General features: G+C 31.5%; 1 protein-coding gene across 1 annotated transcript; it reads left to right on the forward strand.

The window, feature by feature from the left end:
- Positions 1-7,231: 7,231 nt before the first annotated feature.
- On the forward strand, positions 7,232-18,718 carry LOC139507635 (uncharacterized; the record flags this gene model as incomplete). The annotated part of the gene is made up of 6 exons (XM_071295829.1): positions 7,232-7,251; positions 12,215-12,372; positions 13,095-13,274; positions 13,847-13,968; positions 15,343-15,511; positions 18,585-18,718. Coding segments are annotated over exons 1-6 (783 nt in total), but the record flags the coding sequence as incomplete, so codon positions are not given.
- Between the last annotated feature and the right edge of the window lie 1,087 nt (positions 18,719-19,805).

The raw sequence follows: 19,805 nt of genomic DNA on the forward strand, positions 1-19,805 counted from the left end.
TATTACATACGGCAATCAATCACATCCTCCGGAGTATTTTATGTAGAGGTATCGTTTTCAGCAAGCCTCATTTATATTACCTCATAGTTTTGCTTTCAATAAAAACAAATCTGGGATAAATCTTTATTTGACTTTTTTTCCTAATGAACTAGTACCCTATGACAAAATATCTATGAACTCAAATGATAAATTGTTATAGAATGATACCGTTGTTTTCATATATATATATCTGACATATAGGACTTCGTTTTGATGTACAACAGATAACCTTATGCAGGTGGAAACGTGTTGCATTTCATCTGCTTTTTGCGATCTGAATTTAAGGGGTGCTGTAACATGTGTAAGTACACCATAAATCACTAATGCAACGAAATTACCGTGTTACACTATTGAATATTTACAAAAAGACTGTCGATAAATTAAGAGTCACACATAATTCAAAAAACATAAAACGCATTATACCTGAAAAAAGCTTTTAAACACATACTACAGAAACTTTTAAATAAAGAGGATAAAAGAATTGTGGAGCACTATAATTATTTACTTTAACTAATTAATATGATTTGGGTAATGATAGCAGATCCGCCTAAATTGATTTCCTTCAAATTGAATTTATGTGTATAATACAATTATTATACAACATATCATATGAAAACTTTAAATTTGATGAAATACAAATGAAGCTAGTTGAAAAATTATAATCATAATAGGAAGGCGACAGTCAGTGCTCACCTTAAATCATCCGTCATTAACGTTACTTTTTACATTTGTATTATCGTTGAGGAAGGACCTGTTAGGAAAATGCAACTGGATATACAAAATCGGACGATGATGAATTTAAAATTTTACTTTATTTTGACGTTAGTTATTAGTTTACATTCAGTAAAAAGTAAGTTTATCGTAACGTTTAATACAAAAAAGGATAGACTACATTCAGTAAATTTTTTATTTGAAGAAAATAAGGTTTTCATATCGAGATTATATTTCAGCAGGAAGAAGTTGTTTTATATCTGTATTCTGCGTTTTTAATTGTGTGTGTCCTTTGTAGTGTTTATTATCAGTCAAGAATAATATTTTGATATTTGAAAGTACGTTGGTTATGTTCACTATGTTTTTGGCTAAACTCAAGTGATTTACGTATTTCACCAGTTGTAATCTTTCTTTGTCCAAGTAGCAACATGTCAGCGGCGCCTTCATATGGAGCATATATCTTTCATTCGATGAAATATTCCAGTGCTTGAATTTCCTATAATGATTTCTTTGATAGAAAGATATTGTCTAATTGGAAGATATTTTGTCAGGGTTCCAAGTGTGAAGTAAAAACCATCTTTCTTCCGCCTCTCATTACTCTTCTTTTTGAACATGCATCACACCTCCGGGTGCGGGAATTTCTCGCTACATTGAAGACCTGTTGGTGACCCTCTGCTGTTGTTTTTTATTTGGTCGGGTTGTTGTCTCTTTGACACATTCCCCATTTCCATTTCTCAATTTTATCTGTGTATTTGGCTGCGGAAAATGAAAGTAACAGACAAGAATAAATAAGGGTGAAATTCTATACCAGAAAAAACAGAATACCAATACTTATTTTCATAGTCTCGAAAACGAAGACCTTACAATTTGGTTTTATAACAGTTTCTCATAGCAATCAAAAAGTATCAACAAAAATATCGAACTCAAAGGTTATTTCAAAAAGTTGGAAGTTCCTTAAATCTGTTAAATTCAAACGTAAAACTATATCAAGCAACGGTACTTATTAAAATAAACTAGACTAAGTATAGTATTGATTTAGTACAGTCATACTCCGAAAAAGAATGGTAGGTTAAACCTGTTTTAATGTTCATTTCTCGTTTATGACATTTTTTTTGGTATAGTTCCGTTATTTTGTCAAAATTGAATGAGCAACAAATTACAAATTAGGCTGAAATGATATTTCGTAAAATAAAACGATGGTTATGACTAGTTAAGAATGAACAATGGACCCTCAGGATCACCTTAGTTTCGCTGTTATTGAAGGGTTTGCCATTTCTTCGTAATATTGTCTGGCTGTTTAACACTTTTTTATAGCTCCGTTGGTATGATCTTCTCAATATTATTTTCAACGAATTTTCTTTATATCAAAATTATCTAAGATTTTCATTTACTAAGTACTGAATAATGCGGTTTCTACTCATAAATAATTTTTTATCAATTGGTTTGATATTTAAATGCATACTTTAAGTTTGAAATATAATATTTCGGGTAATAGTTTAATGTTTAAAGGAATAAGGACAACAAAATACATAGGGGACTTTTCCAATTTGTTAATATTACTTATATATCATACTTCTATAGCATGTGTACTAGTCAGCAAAAGAAATGATACACAAGTTTGATCTACAATTTATCGTCAAATATATTCAATAGGAAAAACTGATAAATTATCCAACGAAAAACATTCAATTAAAAAGCAAATGCATATAACTAAAAACAACCTTACCAAATTGGAAAGTAAGAAAATGCCGATTTTTTTTACACAAGTGGCAAATTTATTGTGCAGAAAATGATGAAAAATTCTGGCACTTAATTTCGAAGATGATTCAAAACTTTAAGCAGACCATAGTAAGTTTTAAGTTCAAATATCGATTTTTGAATTTTTGGTAATAAAATTCAATTAATGAAATAACAAAAATTCAGCAAAAATAAGTTTTGTTTTTGCATTAAATCAATGGTTTTGATAAGACAATAAAAAAAACTCTGTGAAAATAGGACAATTTGACATTTATTTATCTCGGAACAGTGTAACTAATTTTATTGTGTATGGAAAACACATTGCTTTGTATCGTTTCTTTTGCTGACTAGTAAATATGTAGGTTCTTACTGTAAACCGCTAATTAGTTATATAGAAATAATGCTAAACAGACTGTCCATGGGATATGGGGTCCTTTATTTTGTTTCGTGCATTCCATATTTGGATTTGACCAACTTTCAAGTAATCTATACAAAAACTACTGTTTCAATGAAAATATCACATGGATATCCATTAGAAATTGCCATTTCATGACATTTGAATCACCAAGATTTAGAAAGCTTCCAAATGAGAACGGATGGTACCTTGTCCTATCTGATAATTCTACGTTATTGTGTCATGCACTGACCTTTATGAAGGACACATGCATTGTTGAATTTTATGAAATCATTATTATTTTAAGGCCAGTGTGACAGTGAACATGATATAGGGGAAACCGAAAACGGAGGGATTTAGATAAGAGGGATGATTATAGTAAAGGAACAGGTAAACGGTTATACATTACATAGTAATCTGTCTTATCCGACATACTGGGGGACAAGAATAAAATGTCGGATTAAGCAGTGTTTTAGGATACTCAGGTTTTTCTGCAAAAGATATGCATATTTTGGGACAATGACCATGTGTCGCTTAAAGCAGGACGTTGGAATACGTAGGTGTCCGGATAAGCCAGGTAACATTGTATTACTTTTTAGCTCACCTGGCCCACAGGGTCAAGTGAGCTTTTCTCATCACTTGGCGTCCGTCGTCTGTCGTCCGTCGTCGTTAACTTTTACAAAAATCTTTTTTCTAGTAACCCGGAAAACCAACAGAGATGGCCGCCCTGGCTAAAAATAGAACACAGGGTAAACTGCAGTTTTTGGCTTATAACTCAAAATCCAGCATTTAGAGCAAATCTGACATGGGGTAAAATTGTTTATCAGGTCAAAATCTATCTGTCCTGAAATTTTCAGATTAATCGGACAACCCGTTGTTAGGTTGCTGTCTCTGAGTTGATAATTTTAAGGAAATTTTGCTGTTTTTGGTTATTATCTTGAATATTATTATAGATAGAGATAAACTGTAACAGCAACAATGTTCAGCAAAGTAAGATTTAGGAGTTATTGCCCTTTTTATATAGTCAATTTTTAACCGTTTTCGTAATTCTTAGTAATCTTTTAGAAAAATTTTCTCCTCTGAAACTACTGGGCCAAATTAAACCAAACTTAGCCACAATCATCATTGGGGTATCTAGTTTAAAAAATGTATCCAGTGACTCGCCAACTAACCAAGATGGCCACCTTGGCTGAAAATAGAACATAGGGGTAAAATGCAGTTTTTGGCTTATAACTCAAAAACCAAAGTATTTAGAGCATATTTAACAAATGTAAAATTGTTTATCAAGTATTTTCAGATGAATCGGATAATCGGTTGTTAGGTTGCTGCCCCTGAATTTGTAATTTTAAGGAAATTTTGCCGTTTATTTTGTTATTATTTTGAATATTATTATAGTTAGAGATAAACTGTAAACAGCAATAATGTACAACAAAGTTAGACCTAAAAATAAGTCAACATGACCAAAATGGTCAATTGACCCCCTAAGGAGTTATTGCCCTTTATAGTAAATTTTTAACAATTTTCATAAAATTTGTAAATTTTCACTAACATTTTCCACTGAAACTACTGGGCCAATATAAAAAAAAAGATGTGGTATGATTGCCAATGAGACAACTATTCACAAAAGACCAAAATGACACAGACATTAACAACTATAGGTCACCGTACGGCCTTCAACTATGAGCAAAGCCCATACCGCATAGTCAGCTATAATAGGTCCCGATAAGACTATGTAAAACAATTCAAACGAGAAAACTAACGGCCTTAATTATGTAAAACAATGAACGAAAAAACAAATATGCAACACATAAACAAACGACAACCACTGAATTACAGGCTCCTGACTCGGATCAACCACATGCATAAATAGTGTGGCGGGGTTAAACATGTTAGCGGGATCCAAACCCTCCCCCTAACCTGGGACAGTGGTATAACAGTACAACATAAAGGCTTAACTCATCAGATGGACAAAAATACAAGTGAACGTAGCCGGGTACTTATACATCCCGACACAAAAAGACGCAATGAACAGATCTGAGAGAACTCGCAGTTATCTGACAGCTAGTTAAAAGCAATCTCATTAAAATCCGATGTTCAAAGCCACTAACAACTAATAAAAAAATCATGCATCTAAGACTAAACTATCAATCCGTACACATCCAACATCCAATGGATTTAGTGTAAAGACGTCATAAACAGCCAGAGAAAAAACATGACCTTGTGCAATGCCAAATTACAGGTATCGACATCTTGTAGATCCATGAATATGTATATGTATATAACATACTAGTAATATTTAGTTAGCTTTTAATTTACTGATGATAAAATCAATATTTATACCAATAAAAACAATATTCAATGATCTTAAAACAGTGTTGAATAGGCAACCTTTTAGAATAAGTTTATTTAAAGGAGCGACAATTTTACATGGATCATTTCTAAATTTCCGGCACGGTTAACAACATTTCAGTGAAAATGAGGATGTGCTATTCAGTTGAAAATATGTTTTCTACAGGTACAACCAAACTTCAAAACCAAATCTTTATATTTATGGAAAAATTTAGTAAAGGTTTTAAGTAATTTATGATAACAATATCCCTGGTTTAATAATTTACCAGTAATACATAGGTTGCGTTCGTTAAAATAAAAAACGTCACAACAGACACGGCCATAGCGAACAAGTTGTGCAATATAAACACTGTAAGATGGTGCCAAAGGAACATCACCATCTAAAAATGGAAAATTAACAATAGGGAACGAGAAAAATCGTCTCTTTTGTCGGAAATTTCAGTGTGGAGTTTCCCGTTTAAAACCGAAATATCTAAATCCAGGAAAGGACAGTTATTACCGAATAAATTTGATTTATTTAAAGTAAGTTCCTTCGGGTAAATTTCAACAGTATATTGAGAAAATTCTTGATTATTTAACGAAAAAATATCATCAAGATAACGGTACGTGTTGTTGAATTTATCAATTAAATTCAATTTCGACGGGTCTTTACTGAGTTTAGTCATAAACTATGATTCGTAACAGTACAAAAACAAGTCTGCTATTAAAGGGGCACAATTAGTGTCCATGGGGATACCTACAACCTGTCGATAAACTTTTTTGCCGAAACGTACATAAATATTATCAAGTAGAAAATTAACAGCTTCAATCATCTCATCACACCTCCAGTAAGTATAGCTAGCATATTTATCTTTCTCATTTGAGAAGAAGGCTTTAAATGAGTTGCAGCAAATATATCTACATTCAGCTTTACCAAACGACCATTTAATTAAATAGGTAAACTTTTGTTTAATAAGATAGTGTGGAAGTGTAGTGTAAAGAGTAGAAAAATCAAAACTATTAACAGAATCAAAAGGACCATCAAAAGCACGTAATTTATCTAAAACATCCAAAGAATTTTGTACACTCCAAAAATGGTTTATGTACCACTCTGTTCATATATTTTATTACAATAGTTTATGATACGCTCTTTAATAGTAGTTAATGAACTAGTAAAGATCACTGAAAGATTAGATGTAGAACACTTACTAGAGGCCGAGATGAAACGATATTTAAATGGTTTTTTGTGTAGTTTAGGTAGCCAATACATAGTAGGGACCTTCAAATGTTCAGAAGAAGCCTTAAGCTTTGATGTGGTTGTGATATGCTTGGTTACTATATGACTCTCTGTGGAGCGGATGGACTTGAATGTAGACGAATATAAAATTTCATTCTTAAGAACGTCCGTGTAGTATTTACGGCATACCACCACCACATTGTTGACTGCTTTTTCGGCCGGTACAAACACAAACCGCTTTAAAAGTATTTGAAGTTTATTTCTTATTCTGGAAATAGGTGTATTATGTACTCTATTATTTACTTCTAAATTATTTTCAAAATGTGAAATTCTCTTAACTACCAGAGATTTTTATCAGATTTTTCCCGTTTACATCATTTTTTACAAAACGAGGAAAAAGTATCTTTGGTGACTTGACGACACTCTTTCCAATCTATTTTAGATGGAGGACGATATTTTGGTCCTTTTTTTTCAAAGTTTTTAACCTCTCTGTCCTGGACAATATTGAGGTCCCCTGTAATAACATGGCCATAGGGAACATATCTAAACTTCGACGATTCACAGTTTCAAGTTAATGGAGTATTACTATCTATATTCACGTCTGATGTAGCTGACGTATAATTGAAAATTAAACTTCTGGTGGATTTGTCGTATGTGTATGAAATTATAGGTGGTTCTATATTATCAAAATAGGGAGGTATAAAGTTTTGAACGGTAGAGTCATTAAATATACTAGATAAGTTGATAAAATCAATACCTCTGCTAATATATTTAATTTTCAAAAAATGACGTTTATGATCTTCAGGTTTGTCGAGGCGCGGGAACAGCCTATGGTGGCAAAAAGCTGTAATTATACGAAAATATTCATACAGTAGGCTGAAGAATGTGATGGTGTCAAACTCTTTGAAAATATCGTGTAATTTACTAATGGGTATTTGACCCAGTTTACATAATAATTGATGCCTACCATTATCTTTAAATATAGATAGGAGATTATCAAGTGTATAATTTATACGATGTTTAACTCGTTGATTTCGATTGATACGTTTCCCATGAGACCTATTATTTCGTTGTTTTTTATCAATAATATTCATGATATCAATAGAGAAAGTAGTAGATATGTTCCCTTGTCCAAGTATATTGTCATTTAGACCCATGGGATAAGCTGTTTGAAGTCGTTTAATCCAAGACAGTTCGATAATTTTACGGGAATCTTCTAATTGTTTATGCGACTGCCCTTGTTGTTTCTGGACCGTTTCTAGCGGTTGAAATTTAATAAATTTAATAGTGTGGTTGTGTTTACCTAATTGTTGATAAATTATGCTTTTGAATTTCTTAGGTTTTCGGAAGAGGCATAGATGTTCCTATGTTCGTTTAAAAAACCTCTCGTCCTGTTTGTCTTACATATTGTATACCACACTTGGGCTTTGTTCATGTAACTAGATAGATGAGGCTTTGGGTTTTTTATGTAATGTCACAGGAAAAGGAAAGCGAAAAAGCTCTCCCGTTCACTGTTGACCTTATAGTATTATAAGAAGATAATCAAGAACATGTTTGTCATTTCTGGCATTGAACGGACATATGTGTGGATATCCACGTGCATTTTTATTGAATAATCTGGCTGCAGGAGCATTGCCACCTTTAACACAATTATAAAAACTGCTAAATTTATATGGGGAATGTCGATTGACGACGTTTGAATTAATATTTGGGATAAGGTTTTTATAGCACGTGAATATCCTTAAGGGATTGGAGTTTAGTGTTTTCTTACCATTACGTAAAATCATGATTATTTAAAGGGTTATGAGAAGATAAAATGAGGCCGAAAGTCATAACATTGAATTAAGGGTTACAGTAACGGAATATATAAACAATTTATAAAACAGTCGAAGAATTCTTATTAAACTATATTGAACAGCCCGACAAACAATGAAGTAATATAACAAGACAGACATGAAACAAATATAGGCCCGAGCAAACAGTTATGATGTAGTGAATTTATCTATAACAGAAAACAACAAAAATCTTTTAACAAAAATTAGCAGGTGCTTGATTCAAAAAATATTTTTAAATTGTAGTCTATTAATTTTGGGACACATCCTAATTTATGACCTTTTAAAACTGGACCAGATCACTCATTTATCTTAACCTAAAATTACTATAAATTGTTTAGACATGTAATTTCCATTCCATATGACTATATTATGCATAAAATATTAGGAAATACAATTGAAAGGTGTATGAATCAAATGTAAAACACTATCCGTATTAGGGACTATATTCGTTGTCCAACGAAAGAAGGACCATAACTTTGTGCCGGACCTATTAAAAGGATAATACAAGAAATATAAGAACTCTTAATAAAGCCATAGAAGGGGGCAGGATAAAACAAATACAATATAAGAAATAGATCTTTAATCATGAAAATAGAGTAAGTAGACAGCTCTCTCACAAGCGGAAAACCCCTAACTGTAAAAATATAAGGGCATACACTACAGGCACGGGGACACATTCTACTGAATCCACACAACACGAGTAACAAACCCTGCAGAAAATATAAAAGAAGATGTGGTATGATTGCCAATGACAGTTCATTATAGATATAGATAATTGTAAGCAGCAAGAATGTTTAGAAAAGTAAGATCTACAAACACATTACCATCACCAAAACACAATTTTGTCATGTGTCTTTTGTTTAATATTCACATAGACCAAGGTGAGCGACACAGGCTCTTTAGAGCCTCTAGTTTATTTATCCTCCACAATCCGCTGGCATAGTTTTGACGACAATTACATTCTATGTGACAGTGACTGTATGTTATGATGATATAAATGAGCATACTGTTTACCAAAATTACATTGTAATGACGTATAAAAGACAATTTATAGTCATAAAGACCAAAGATAGTGTGTTGGACTAGGACAGTAGGCAGATAATTAAAATATTTTGTTATATTATGAATATGTCATAGACAATTGTTATATACATACCATATTTCTCCTATATATTTGCGTTCCGTGATGTCGATTTCGCTTCAATTTTGCATTACCCGTTGCATTTTTTTTTTTTATTATTTTAAGTATCTTTTAATTAAACTTTTATATAGATAATTAATGATTTTGTGTTCATTCCAAGTAGGAGAATATAAAACAAAATGTTGTCATACATCTGATCAATGTCGGTTTTGTGTAGAGCACAAAACAACTGTTTGAATAATATGTTACTAGTACACACGAAACCCTGTTGTATTGTCAATCTCTCTTTTTTTACTGCATTTTCGTTGATTTTTCGTATTATATTCCATATTTCCATTTGTCTATAGGTACAATAATAAACGAAAATATTGAATAAAGAAAAAAGCATCACTTTCCAGTAATAGTATATGCCACCAAATATTGCATTATTGAGTAAAAGTTCATTGATTTGAAATGATCAATTTTTCTTTGACATAGTTCTTGATTTTTCTCTCAAAGTGAATGCAGTCCTAAATTTAAAAGACCAATACCAATTCAAATGCTGTGGTTTTATAAAAGCATGGGAAATATTTGTCAGCGAAGATTCCACGACAGGACGAAATGTCAAAGCACAAGTTTGGTACCAGGAAGGTGCAGGCAATAATTGGACTTTGCGAGGAGAAAATACTATTCAAGTTACAAGTAAGGTTATAAATAATGTAGTTTCAATTCTTCTCGATTTAATCAATTCATCTTCCAACGCTTGATACTTGGTATTACTAAACAGATATGCTTTTGATGTTGTATTAACACGCTATCGATAGCGTTGGTATCGTGAAATGTTTTACAATGTTATTTTTGTTTACGCGTCTGGCGTACTAAATCATAATCCTGGTACCTTTAATAACTATTTTAAGAATTCCCCGCTTAATGACATTTCAATATTCGTCACATGTTGCAAAAGGTGAAAGAAGTTTAAGAAACAATGAAAATCCCTAAGTCGAAGGAAAACAACCAAATCATGGCGAAATACAAACAACAGTCTACAAAAAACACTAACGAACCTATTATGTAACTCGAATGTATGCTTCTAGAGTAGTGTTGTGCGCTTTTCTCTTCTGGATGTAATACAAAGTACTCTTGTCTTCATAATAAGTAACGTTTGCGAAATTGTATACGATTGATATGTTCTAGCTAAATCAAGCTGTTACCTCTGTTAAGATCGTTTTTGTTTACAGATGTCAAAAAGATAAATGTGGAAGACATATCAGGAACTAGAATCCGTCCCTTACTTGGCGATTATATAGGATTGTACGTATCTTTTATCAAAAAATGTCACTCCTGGTAAAACATTTAAACTCAAACAATTGGGAATACAGGAAAACCATTTACCGAGACTTCCTGATGTGTTTGTTTGGTAAAAATTGCCAAAATATACACAGGTCGATTTTTCATCAGTTTTATGTAAATCTGTGTTTGTTTAGTACTCGACAAATGTTAGTCATAAAGAAAAAAAATAGAGAAACTACTATTTCTCTTCTCTGAATGAAATGCAGAATATTAATTGAAGTTACAATTAAAATTTCGTACATATATTACATAAAAATATACAATAATATTATAAGATAAGCAAGCAAGTTTTACAAAAGACTTTTAAAGAAACATCAATTTGCTACTACCAAGTTGGAAAATTATAAACTTTACAATTATCTTGTTAAGTCCATCCTTTCTAATATTATAATGATTTTAAAATGATTTAGGAATCTAAGGAATAAAAATACTTTTTTGTCATAATAATGGAACCATTAATTCAATTTTCACATTTCGATAAATATATCTAGCGGTTAAAAAGCCATGTCAACCAGCATAGAACTTCACACTTTTCCAAAACTTTGAATTTGGTATGCTCTTAAATGATATATATGCCTTGGAATATATGTTCAAGAGAAAAGATATGTTTTCATCATGTCCTTACATCAAGTAGCTAACTTAAATGGAAAATGTTTCCTTAGTTACGAGTCGAAAGGCCATTCAAAAACAAACAAAAAGATCATTTACAGACCATCTAGAGCAAAAGTGTCACAAGGATTTTTTTCTTCAAAAAAGCTTAAAAAAATGAAGTTTCTTTTGACAATCGCATGAGAAACGTTTAAACACTAAAAATTTTAAGTGATGATGTTTTGTAATATGGTGCTATGGAAATGGGAATATGTAAAGGAATAAATAGGAATTATTAAGGAAAAAAGACATACAAATAGTATTATATATATTTTACAACAATCTGTACTAACAGAGATATAATACGTTATGTATGTTCCTCAATGTTGAGGGCCGTCCACTCTCTTCCCTGTCATTTCACATCTTATGTAAAGTTGTCTCTCTGACAATTAAATCACGTCTCTTGCTATTCATCGACTCGAATATTTCCAAGCCCCTCATATACATATAAATACATATCGATTGAGACTGCAGACAAATAAAGCAAATATGAAATTACCTCTAGAGGAGATTTTATTTTCTGATATCGACTTTTATTATATTAACCTCAAAAACACGCCAACCTAGACACAAATATAACGATGAGTATTATTACTAATATTGACATTACGGTTAATCTTCATGGTTTATTTGCATAAACCAAAACATTTAAAAAATTGAACAAAGTTAGATAATAAAACTGTACTAAACTACATATGATTCACACATAAATATCGTTTAACTAGTTTTTTAGTTTAACACAAAAAAGAAAACATCCTTTCATGAACAAAACTGCATAACTCTGTAAAAAACGTTCCTTTTTCTCTATTTACTAGCTATGAATTTGAAGGATCTGTTATCACATACAAAGATAATAATAAATATGGTCAATACAAAGCAACTACCTTTACATCAGATGAGACAACATTTGACTGGGACACAGTAGCTGTTGGCGACGAAAGAGGCCATGCCATTCATGCTACAGTAACTCCAAGTACATTTAAATTGTTTCTCACGATTTCAAGGTTCCATCACTGCTTTATTCAATATCATCAATTTGTAAATTGCACTTTTTCAAATAAAGTTTAGCATTAGTTGCACTAATATGTTTAATAGTGTTGTAAGTTATAATGCGTTATGCAAATGCATGGAATAAGAAGGTTACTGCATGAATATTGGCATATATTATCTTTGGTAGAATATGTATTGCAACAAGATCGTGCAGCATAAATTAATGTTTCACGGAAAACAGTTTCCAATATTCGTGCAAAAACTCCATGTGTCCATAGTACTGTTTCCTATGAAGCGGTTACTAGTTCTAAATAGGTCTACAGACCATTTTCCGATGATTGAATTGAAACTGTCAAGACGGTCATATGCAGTAAAAATTCTGTTATTACATAATGTAGTAAATAAACTCATCATAGATAACAGAATTGAAATTTAGTATTCGCGCCAGACGCGCGTTTCGTTTATAAAAGACTCATCATTGACGCTCGAGTCAAAAAATGTTTTTAAAAAAAGCCAAATTAAGTACGAAGTACATATTATAATGGTGTTAACTGTTCTTTTATATATAGAATATACATCATTTTATCCTCATGCTATACTTCCTTTTGACCCATGAATGCCAGTACAGGGGGGCTCAAAAGTAAGTCTTGCTTACCTTAAGATACCCAAGGATTATTTAATTTCAAAATGATTATATTTTCCTAGGTATATCACCAACGTTTACCAACCTGGATGATACTGTTGCTATTAGTAACAATGAAGTAGCCGGAACTGTTGTTTTTACCCTCGCTACCAGTGATAGTGATCCTGAAGATGCTGGACTATTGACTGTAGCAACAAGCACTGGATCTGCGTTAAATTTCTTTGAGCTCGACCTTATTACTTGTAAGGCTTTACAGTCATTGTTATCCTTTAGAGATCGTTGTTTGTGTAGCGTTTACTGTAAAAAAAAAATGCTTATTATTCATAACTAAACAATAAGATTAAGTCGTTTTCGTTAAATTTACTGTTCTAAAAGTATTGAAATTAAATGAATACTCAGGTTTGTATACGCAAATGAATGAAGCCGAAAGACAGTTTTGGCCAAACATTGAAGAAATCTACTCTAAAGAATTCTCATACTTCATTAAAGCCAACCCGAAGTTTTCTTGTACCACTGTATCAATATCCAAGTCATATATACATAAAACTTTATAACAACATTTTTTAACTTTGTCAAACACATGTTCATGTTGTTTTACATACTACTATGCAGAGTATGATTGTAAGCCGCAAACATTGTTTATACTAAATATATACAAAAACATCCTTTATACTTTTGCAATTTAGAAGGCGTTACTATCGTAAAGTATATCGATGAAAGCCGTTAGACGTAAGTTTGTGACAGAGGCGTAATATTACTCTATCTTTAACTCAATCAAAAGTACAATTCACTCTCTTCTTTTTATAATAAACAGTGGAAGTTAAAATTAGGTCTGGTGTTTCACTTGTCCCTGGCGATCATTTGTTGGAATTCACTGTTCGTGATCCATGTTTGAATTCGTCTACCAACATTCTGACGATACGAGTTGAGAATGATGTAAGTATAAACTCAGTGTTTACTGTATTTGGAAAAAATAATCAACCAAATTATCTGTAAAAGGTACCGGAAAAATCTATGCATGTATTACATAGTGAATTTAAGCGATTTGTCTCTCTTCAGAACCTTTGAATTCAATTACTGTGAATAAAATTATTGGTTTAATAATTGAAACTGCAAGCTACTTTAAAAGAAAAAAATATGTTCTCTGGTAAATATATTATTCTCTTTATAAACCGACTAGATATTATTCATATTTGATGAATTTGTGTTAAATCGTATTGTTTTGGGTTATTTCTTTTGTTTACTTTTTGTAATATGTACCTAACATAGTCCTTTATATTTGCATAACTGTTTACATTATATTTGATTTTTATCTAATTAAAAACGTACACTACTTAAGGTAGCACAATACAAAGATTTTTCATCCCCAATCAGACATCTTTAAACTGATGTAATTCCACTCATCCTTCTTTAAATTTTATAAATGAGGTACCAAATGAAAGAAGAATGATTTATCTTTCAAATTGTGATAATTTCATGATGACATAATTATTACATAATTAATTGTTATGCAATTAGTTGCTATATTGTGATGTCCATACTTGAATGAATTTAGCTTCTTTGTTATTCTTAGCATCCCAAAATATTTTATAGATTCTTGCTCAACACAGTTTGACCTCCAAAACTGTGTCTCAGATTTTTCCTATTGTATTTCATTCTCTTATAAATTTTCAATGAAGTTTGCAATATCAATTCATTAGAGATCACTAAATTCATAAAATTTGTTCTATTGAAATTTTTGGAAATCTGAGACACAGTTTTGGAGGTCAAGCTGTACGAGAATCTATAAAATATTTCGGGATGTTATGAAGAACAAAGAAGCTAAATTCATTTAAGTGTGGACATCACAATATAGCAACTAATTACATAATAATTGATTGTGTTATAATTATGTCATAATGAAATTATCACAATTTGAAAGATTATTCTTTCTTCTTTCTTTTGGTACCTCATTTATAAAATATAAAGAAGGATGAAATGAATTACATCAGTTTAAAGTTGTCTGATTAGGAGTGAACAAATCTTTTATTGTGCTACCTTAATAGAAAAACGAACATCTTATGACAGCAAATTTTTAACTTGTGACAATATTTCAAACATGTAAAGTAAGAACACAATTATTTGGAATAAAATAAAAGAATAAACAATTAAGCAGAAGGCATGAAATAGGAATAGGTGTTATTGATAACCATTAAAGAAATCGCTCATGTGAATCTACACGCGACTTATCAGCAAGAGAGAGATACAGAGAGAGATGCCACATGGAACAAATTTACAGATCTCTTTAGAGATATACATTTATTGTTGCAGCCACCAGTTATTACAAGTTTGGCTACCAGTAGTTCAACCACTATATCTGAGGACTCAAAATTAGAGACCTTACTACATACTCTTATCGTCACGGACAAACAGCCTACCAATTGTTCCCTAGTGTCTACCGGAGTTCCATTTGTAATCAAACGTATTTCTGGCAGTACAAGTGAGTGGTATCCTCATAAGACGTTTTCTGTGACGACATAAAACAAGCTTTATCTGACATTAATTTAATAACCTTATTACGCTATATTTTTTCTTTATTTGCTTTTGCCATCAGCGAAAAGCTTCTGTTTTTTGTTGGTGTAGTATAAAGAACGTGTTATATGAATTCTTAATGTTTAGCTTTTTCGTACAATTGTTGCTGGCATTAACAAAAAAGTATCGTTCGTAAGGATTGTGCACTGTTTTATTTCCCAATGTAGTTGTGAAAGAATTTAGGTTCAAAGGCATTTGTAACAGTGTGTCCGCCCCTCCATAGTTTCTCATAACATCTATTACAATTTGCGAGCAAAAGATTACAAGTAGCAACATCCAAAATTAGTTTTAATACTTAAATTTTATAAGGGGAAGCATACAATCTTTTTTATCATATATCGGTCCATACAGAGTCAAGTTCTTAGAAGTCCACGGGAGAGGTGAATCCAAAAATTGGGATCAAAAATCTTTCATAAGTACCGAGCGATTTCTTGCTTTATATGTTGCACAAATATTTGACAACTATTAAAATATGAAGTAATTTCATAGCTTTTTTTTAGTAGTTTTGCGTTGCTAGCTTGTTGGTTGATTGACATCCGTGGCGATCATGATTAATTATACACCTTTTCATTATCATAGTTTGCAAAACCTGGTCATTTATATGTGCAAAGTATCCATCATTGTTTAGAGGCCAGATAAAGCTTTGATGACCTATTGGTGGCCTTGTGCTGTTTCTGCTCTTTATGCCGGTTTGTTGTTTTTTGGCACAATCCCCGTTTCCATGCTCTATTTTGAATTGGTCTTCGTCTTTGCTCGTTTTCTTTTACCTGTGTTTAGTTTGGTTATGGGTTTTGTTTGTTTCTGTTGAATTATTTGGCATTTCTTTTGTTTTTTTCGTGTCGTTTTGTATTCATTCATTCGGACTTTGTCTTTGAAGAACTTATAATTGCAACAATTTAATTTTGATAATAAATACTAAATACCAAATGTCTTTTCTTCGGAATTTCGGAACTAAATATTCTTCCTTTATTTTATTGGACACTTAAATCACATTATATTGCTGGGTCTATAGTGCTTTCAATGAAACGTCTTTCGGAATTATTATCAATTTTATCAGCAATCAAAAGTTCCTTGTTTTACGTATTAAAGTTGAAATCATCCTCCAAGACAATTTTACAGACGCCATCACGATATCACGATTTGGTTTACCGTTACGGAATATGTCACCATGGTCCCACAGAGCAATGTCAGATAAGGAGGAACTAACTCGTATGTGCTGGAACCACGGGACAGGGGGGTCAGTCTATCGCTAGACTTAATGTTCTGATAGGAATAGCTAAAACGCAAGGAAGGTTTTCATAATTTGATCAAAGATAACAATTTTATTCGTGATAACAAATCAATCAATAAACAATGCCAAATAATAATAATCTAATTAAAGTACAACAAAATATCAACACTAAAAATTCAAAACCAAAGTAAAACTATTTTCTTAAGGGAGTTCGCTTCTCAGTTTCAAAGTAATTAACTTTTCAAAACACTAGTTTATATAGATAGGGGATTAATAATGGAATCCAAAGAGCAAAAACAAATATATAGGTCACCGTGCTTGTTTTCGAGATATAAACCATTGAAATTTTGGCGGGAAAATATTCTCTCTTGACTTTTCATAGCTTTATCATTGACAAGTTGAAGTTATCAAAAGCTGTTTAAAAGTAATTAAAATTTTATAAGACTTTTACAGATTGCTTATCATTATACATGTAAAAGATTTACAAAAGAAAAATTGGGGTCACCGCGCAGATATTTTCAAGGCATTCAAATGGATAAAACCAGAGAATTCCTAAAAAATCTGACAAAAAATTCTAAAACATGACAAGCCAGCTTCCTTAAAATGTAAAATATAAAATAAATGCAAAAACTTCAAATTCATAAACAAACTTAATCTTCAAATAAAAATACAAAAGTCTCAAAATAAAAGTTTCTCAAAAGTTTAATTAATGAGTCAGAGATAAAATTTGTCTCAACACTACACCGCCACCTGGTAGACTGGTAGACAGTCTTATATATATATAGTATAATGACATGAGTAGTGTTAGTTTACGCTTCCGAAACACTGACTACCTCTCCAAAATTAACCAACGATATTTGTACTAAAATCATAAATGAATAAATATGTCTTCACATGTTAAAAGTTTGCTCTCATCAGCAAAAAACAAGCGTTAATTAACCAAGCCTAATCCTATAATAATGTTTTGATAAAATCTTTAACTTTCAAAGTGACATATGCTAATTACAATTCAAATTTCAAAATAAAGTGCTTTGAGCAAACTGTGACATTATGAGTACTAATGCCACATCATAGGTAAAATTATATAATTCAACAAATTAACTATTTTTTTTACAAAATACAATCATAACATTTTCTTTCTTAAAATAAAACATATTTTTATCCAAAATAACACTAACACAAATATAAGCCTAATAACACACCATGACAAATATAATTTTTGCAAATGACTATGTATATGTTTCAATAGTCCTTATAGTCCAATAGTCGTTAAACCTGTTTAAACCAATGACGACCTTTTCTCCTCCAATGTGAGCTAGCGAATATAGAGTTACGATCGGGTTTGCTCTTCAACTTTGTACTTGTTTGACTTTATAGATATTTTGATATGAGCGTCACTGATGAGTCTTATGTAGACGAAACGCGCGTCTGGCGTACTAAATTATAATCCTGGTACCTTTGATAACTATTTTACTTACATGAGCTACACGACTGGTTATATATATATATGAAACAAAATCTGCTTAGATTTCCAGAGCACATGATATCACCTCCAGTTTAAGTAAGGATTATTTTACTCAGTATTAGTATTCGATGTTTTATTTCGTATACTGTTGTTTGTTTTTAAGTCGTTTCTTTTTATATGGCGTTGTCAGCGTGTTTTCGTCTTTTTAATGAATATTCCTTTGGGGTCTTCGCCTTTTCCTTAACTGTCCTGTATTTAAGCAGTTTGTAATCATTTTTTCTGCAGATTATGGTATATTCTTATCAACTGGAGCCGCCTTAGATTACGGAAAACAGAATGCATATGTCCTAGACTTATCTTGCACCGATAATTATGATGACACAACGGGCATTTATACTGTCTATCTTTTACAAAATGAGGTGAGTGTTTTGGTTTGTCATATCAATTTGTAATCCTTTTCTTATTCTATACTCAAAGAAAAATAATATTGTTTAATAATTACTGTTATAAGGGAAGAGAGATGTCACTTTGATGTTTTCAAATTTATTCTACCGAATTCTTCCATCGATAACCTGTATAAACAACTCTTAAGAAATTACCAGCTTCAAAACATACTTTAAAGTACAACGTAGACATAAGCTTATGATAGATTATCTGTTTTCAAACATAACACTCTGCATCTATGAATCGGCTAGCAAACTTGTATCATAAAAACAATTCTATATATTTTAAGAATATAAAACTTATAGTACTTTGTAACTAGCTAAGTTCCTATTCACCTGCACAATGAGTATGTGTGTGTAACACAGTACCACGCATGCAAACGCATTACCATTTCCTGTACATTCTCACGGCATTTTGTTACATTTAATAATCTGCAATTTTCATTTCCTAAATTGTGCAATTGATCTTTTTTCCATATTCATCAATAAAATACACTTGTACCCTGCCTCATTCTAATATACATATTCTAAGTAAGAAACGTGTAATATAGCATGTATAGTGGATGTCGTTTGTTTTTCTTCTATAATTTTGTACATAATTCAGTCCGTTAGTTTTTCTGTTTGAATATTTTTTAACAAATTTTATGTTGGACCATCTTATTGAGTGCTATCGTGTATTTATTTTATCCAATATTGCAGGCCGAACATTTACTTATAGTTGCTGACTTCTACAGCATTTAGTTCTCTAATAGAAAGCTGCCTCATTTAAAATCATATTGTTGTACGGACAATTGATATATAATAATTTATTGTACAGTTTTGTCTACCTTACATTTATATCACAACAATAATCGGTTTAAATATATCAATTCCTGCAATTCATCTTGCAATGGCATCTTTTGAAGGGATGCATCAGTTAATATTTGTTGTATGCATGAATAATCAATAAATTCGGAATGGAGTTGTTTAATCCGATGCCTCTCGATAAGAAATATGCAAAATTCTCCACACGTTCAAAAACTCTTAAAACAACTCTTTGATTACACGAGTTCTTTTTTGCAAG

Source organism: Mytilus edulis, unplaced genomic scaffold (assembly GCF_963676685.1).
Source record: "Mytilus edulis unplaced genomic scaffold, xbMytEdul2.2 SCAFFOLD_1659, whole genome shotgun sequence".
Classification (NCBI taxonomy): Eukaryota; Metazoa; Mollusca; class Bivalvia; order Mytilida; family Mytilidae; genus Mytilus; species Mytilus edulis.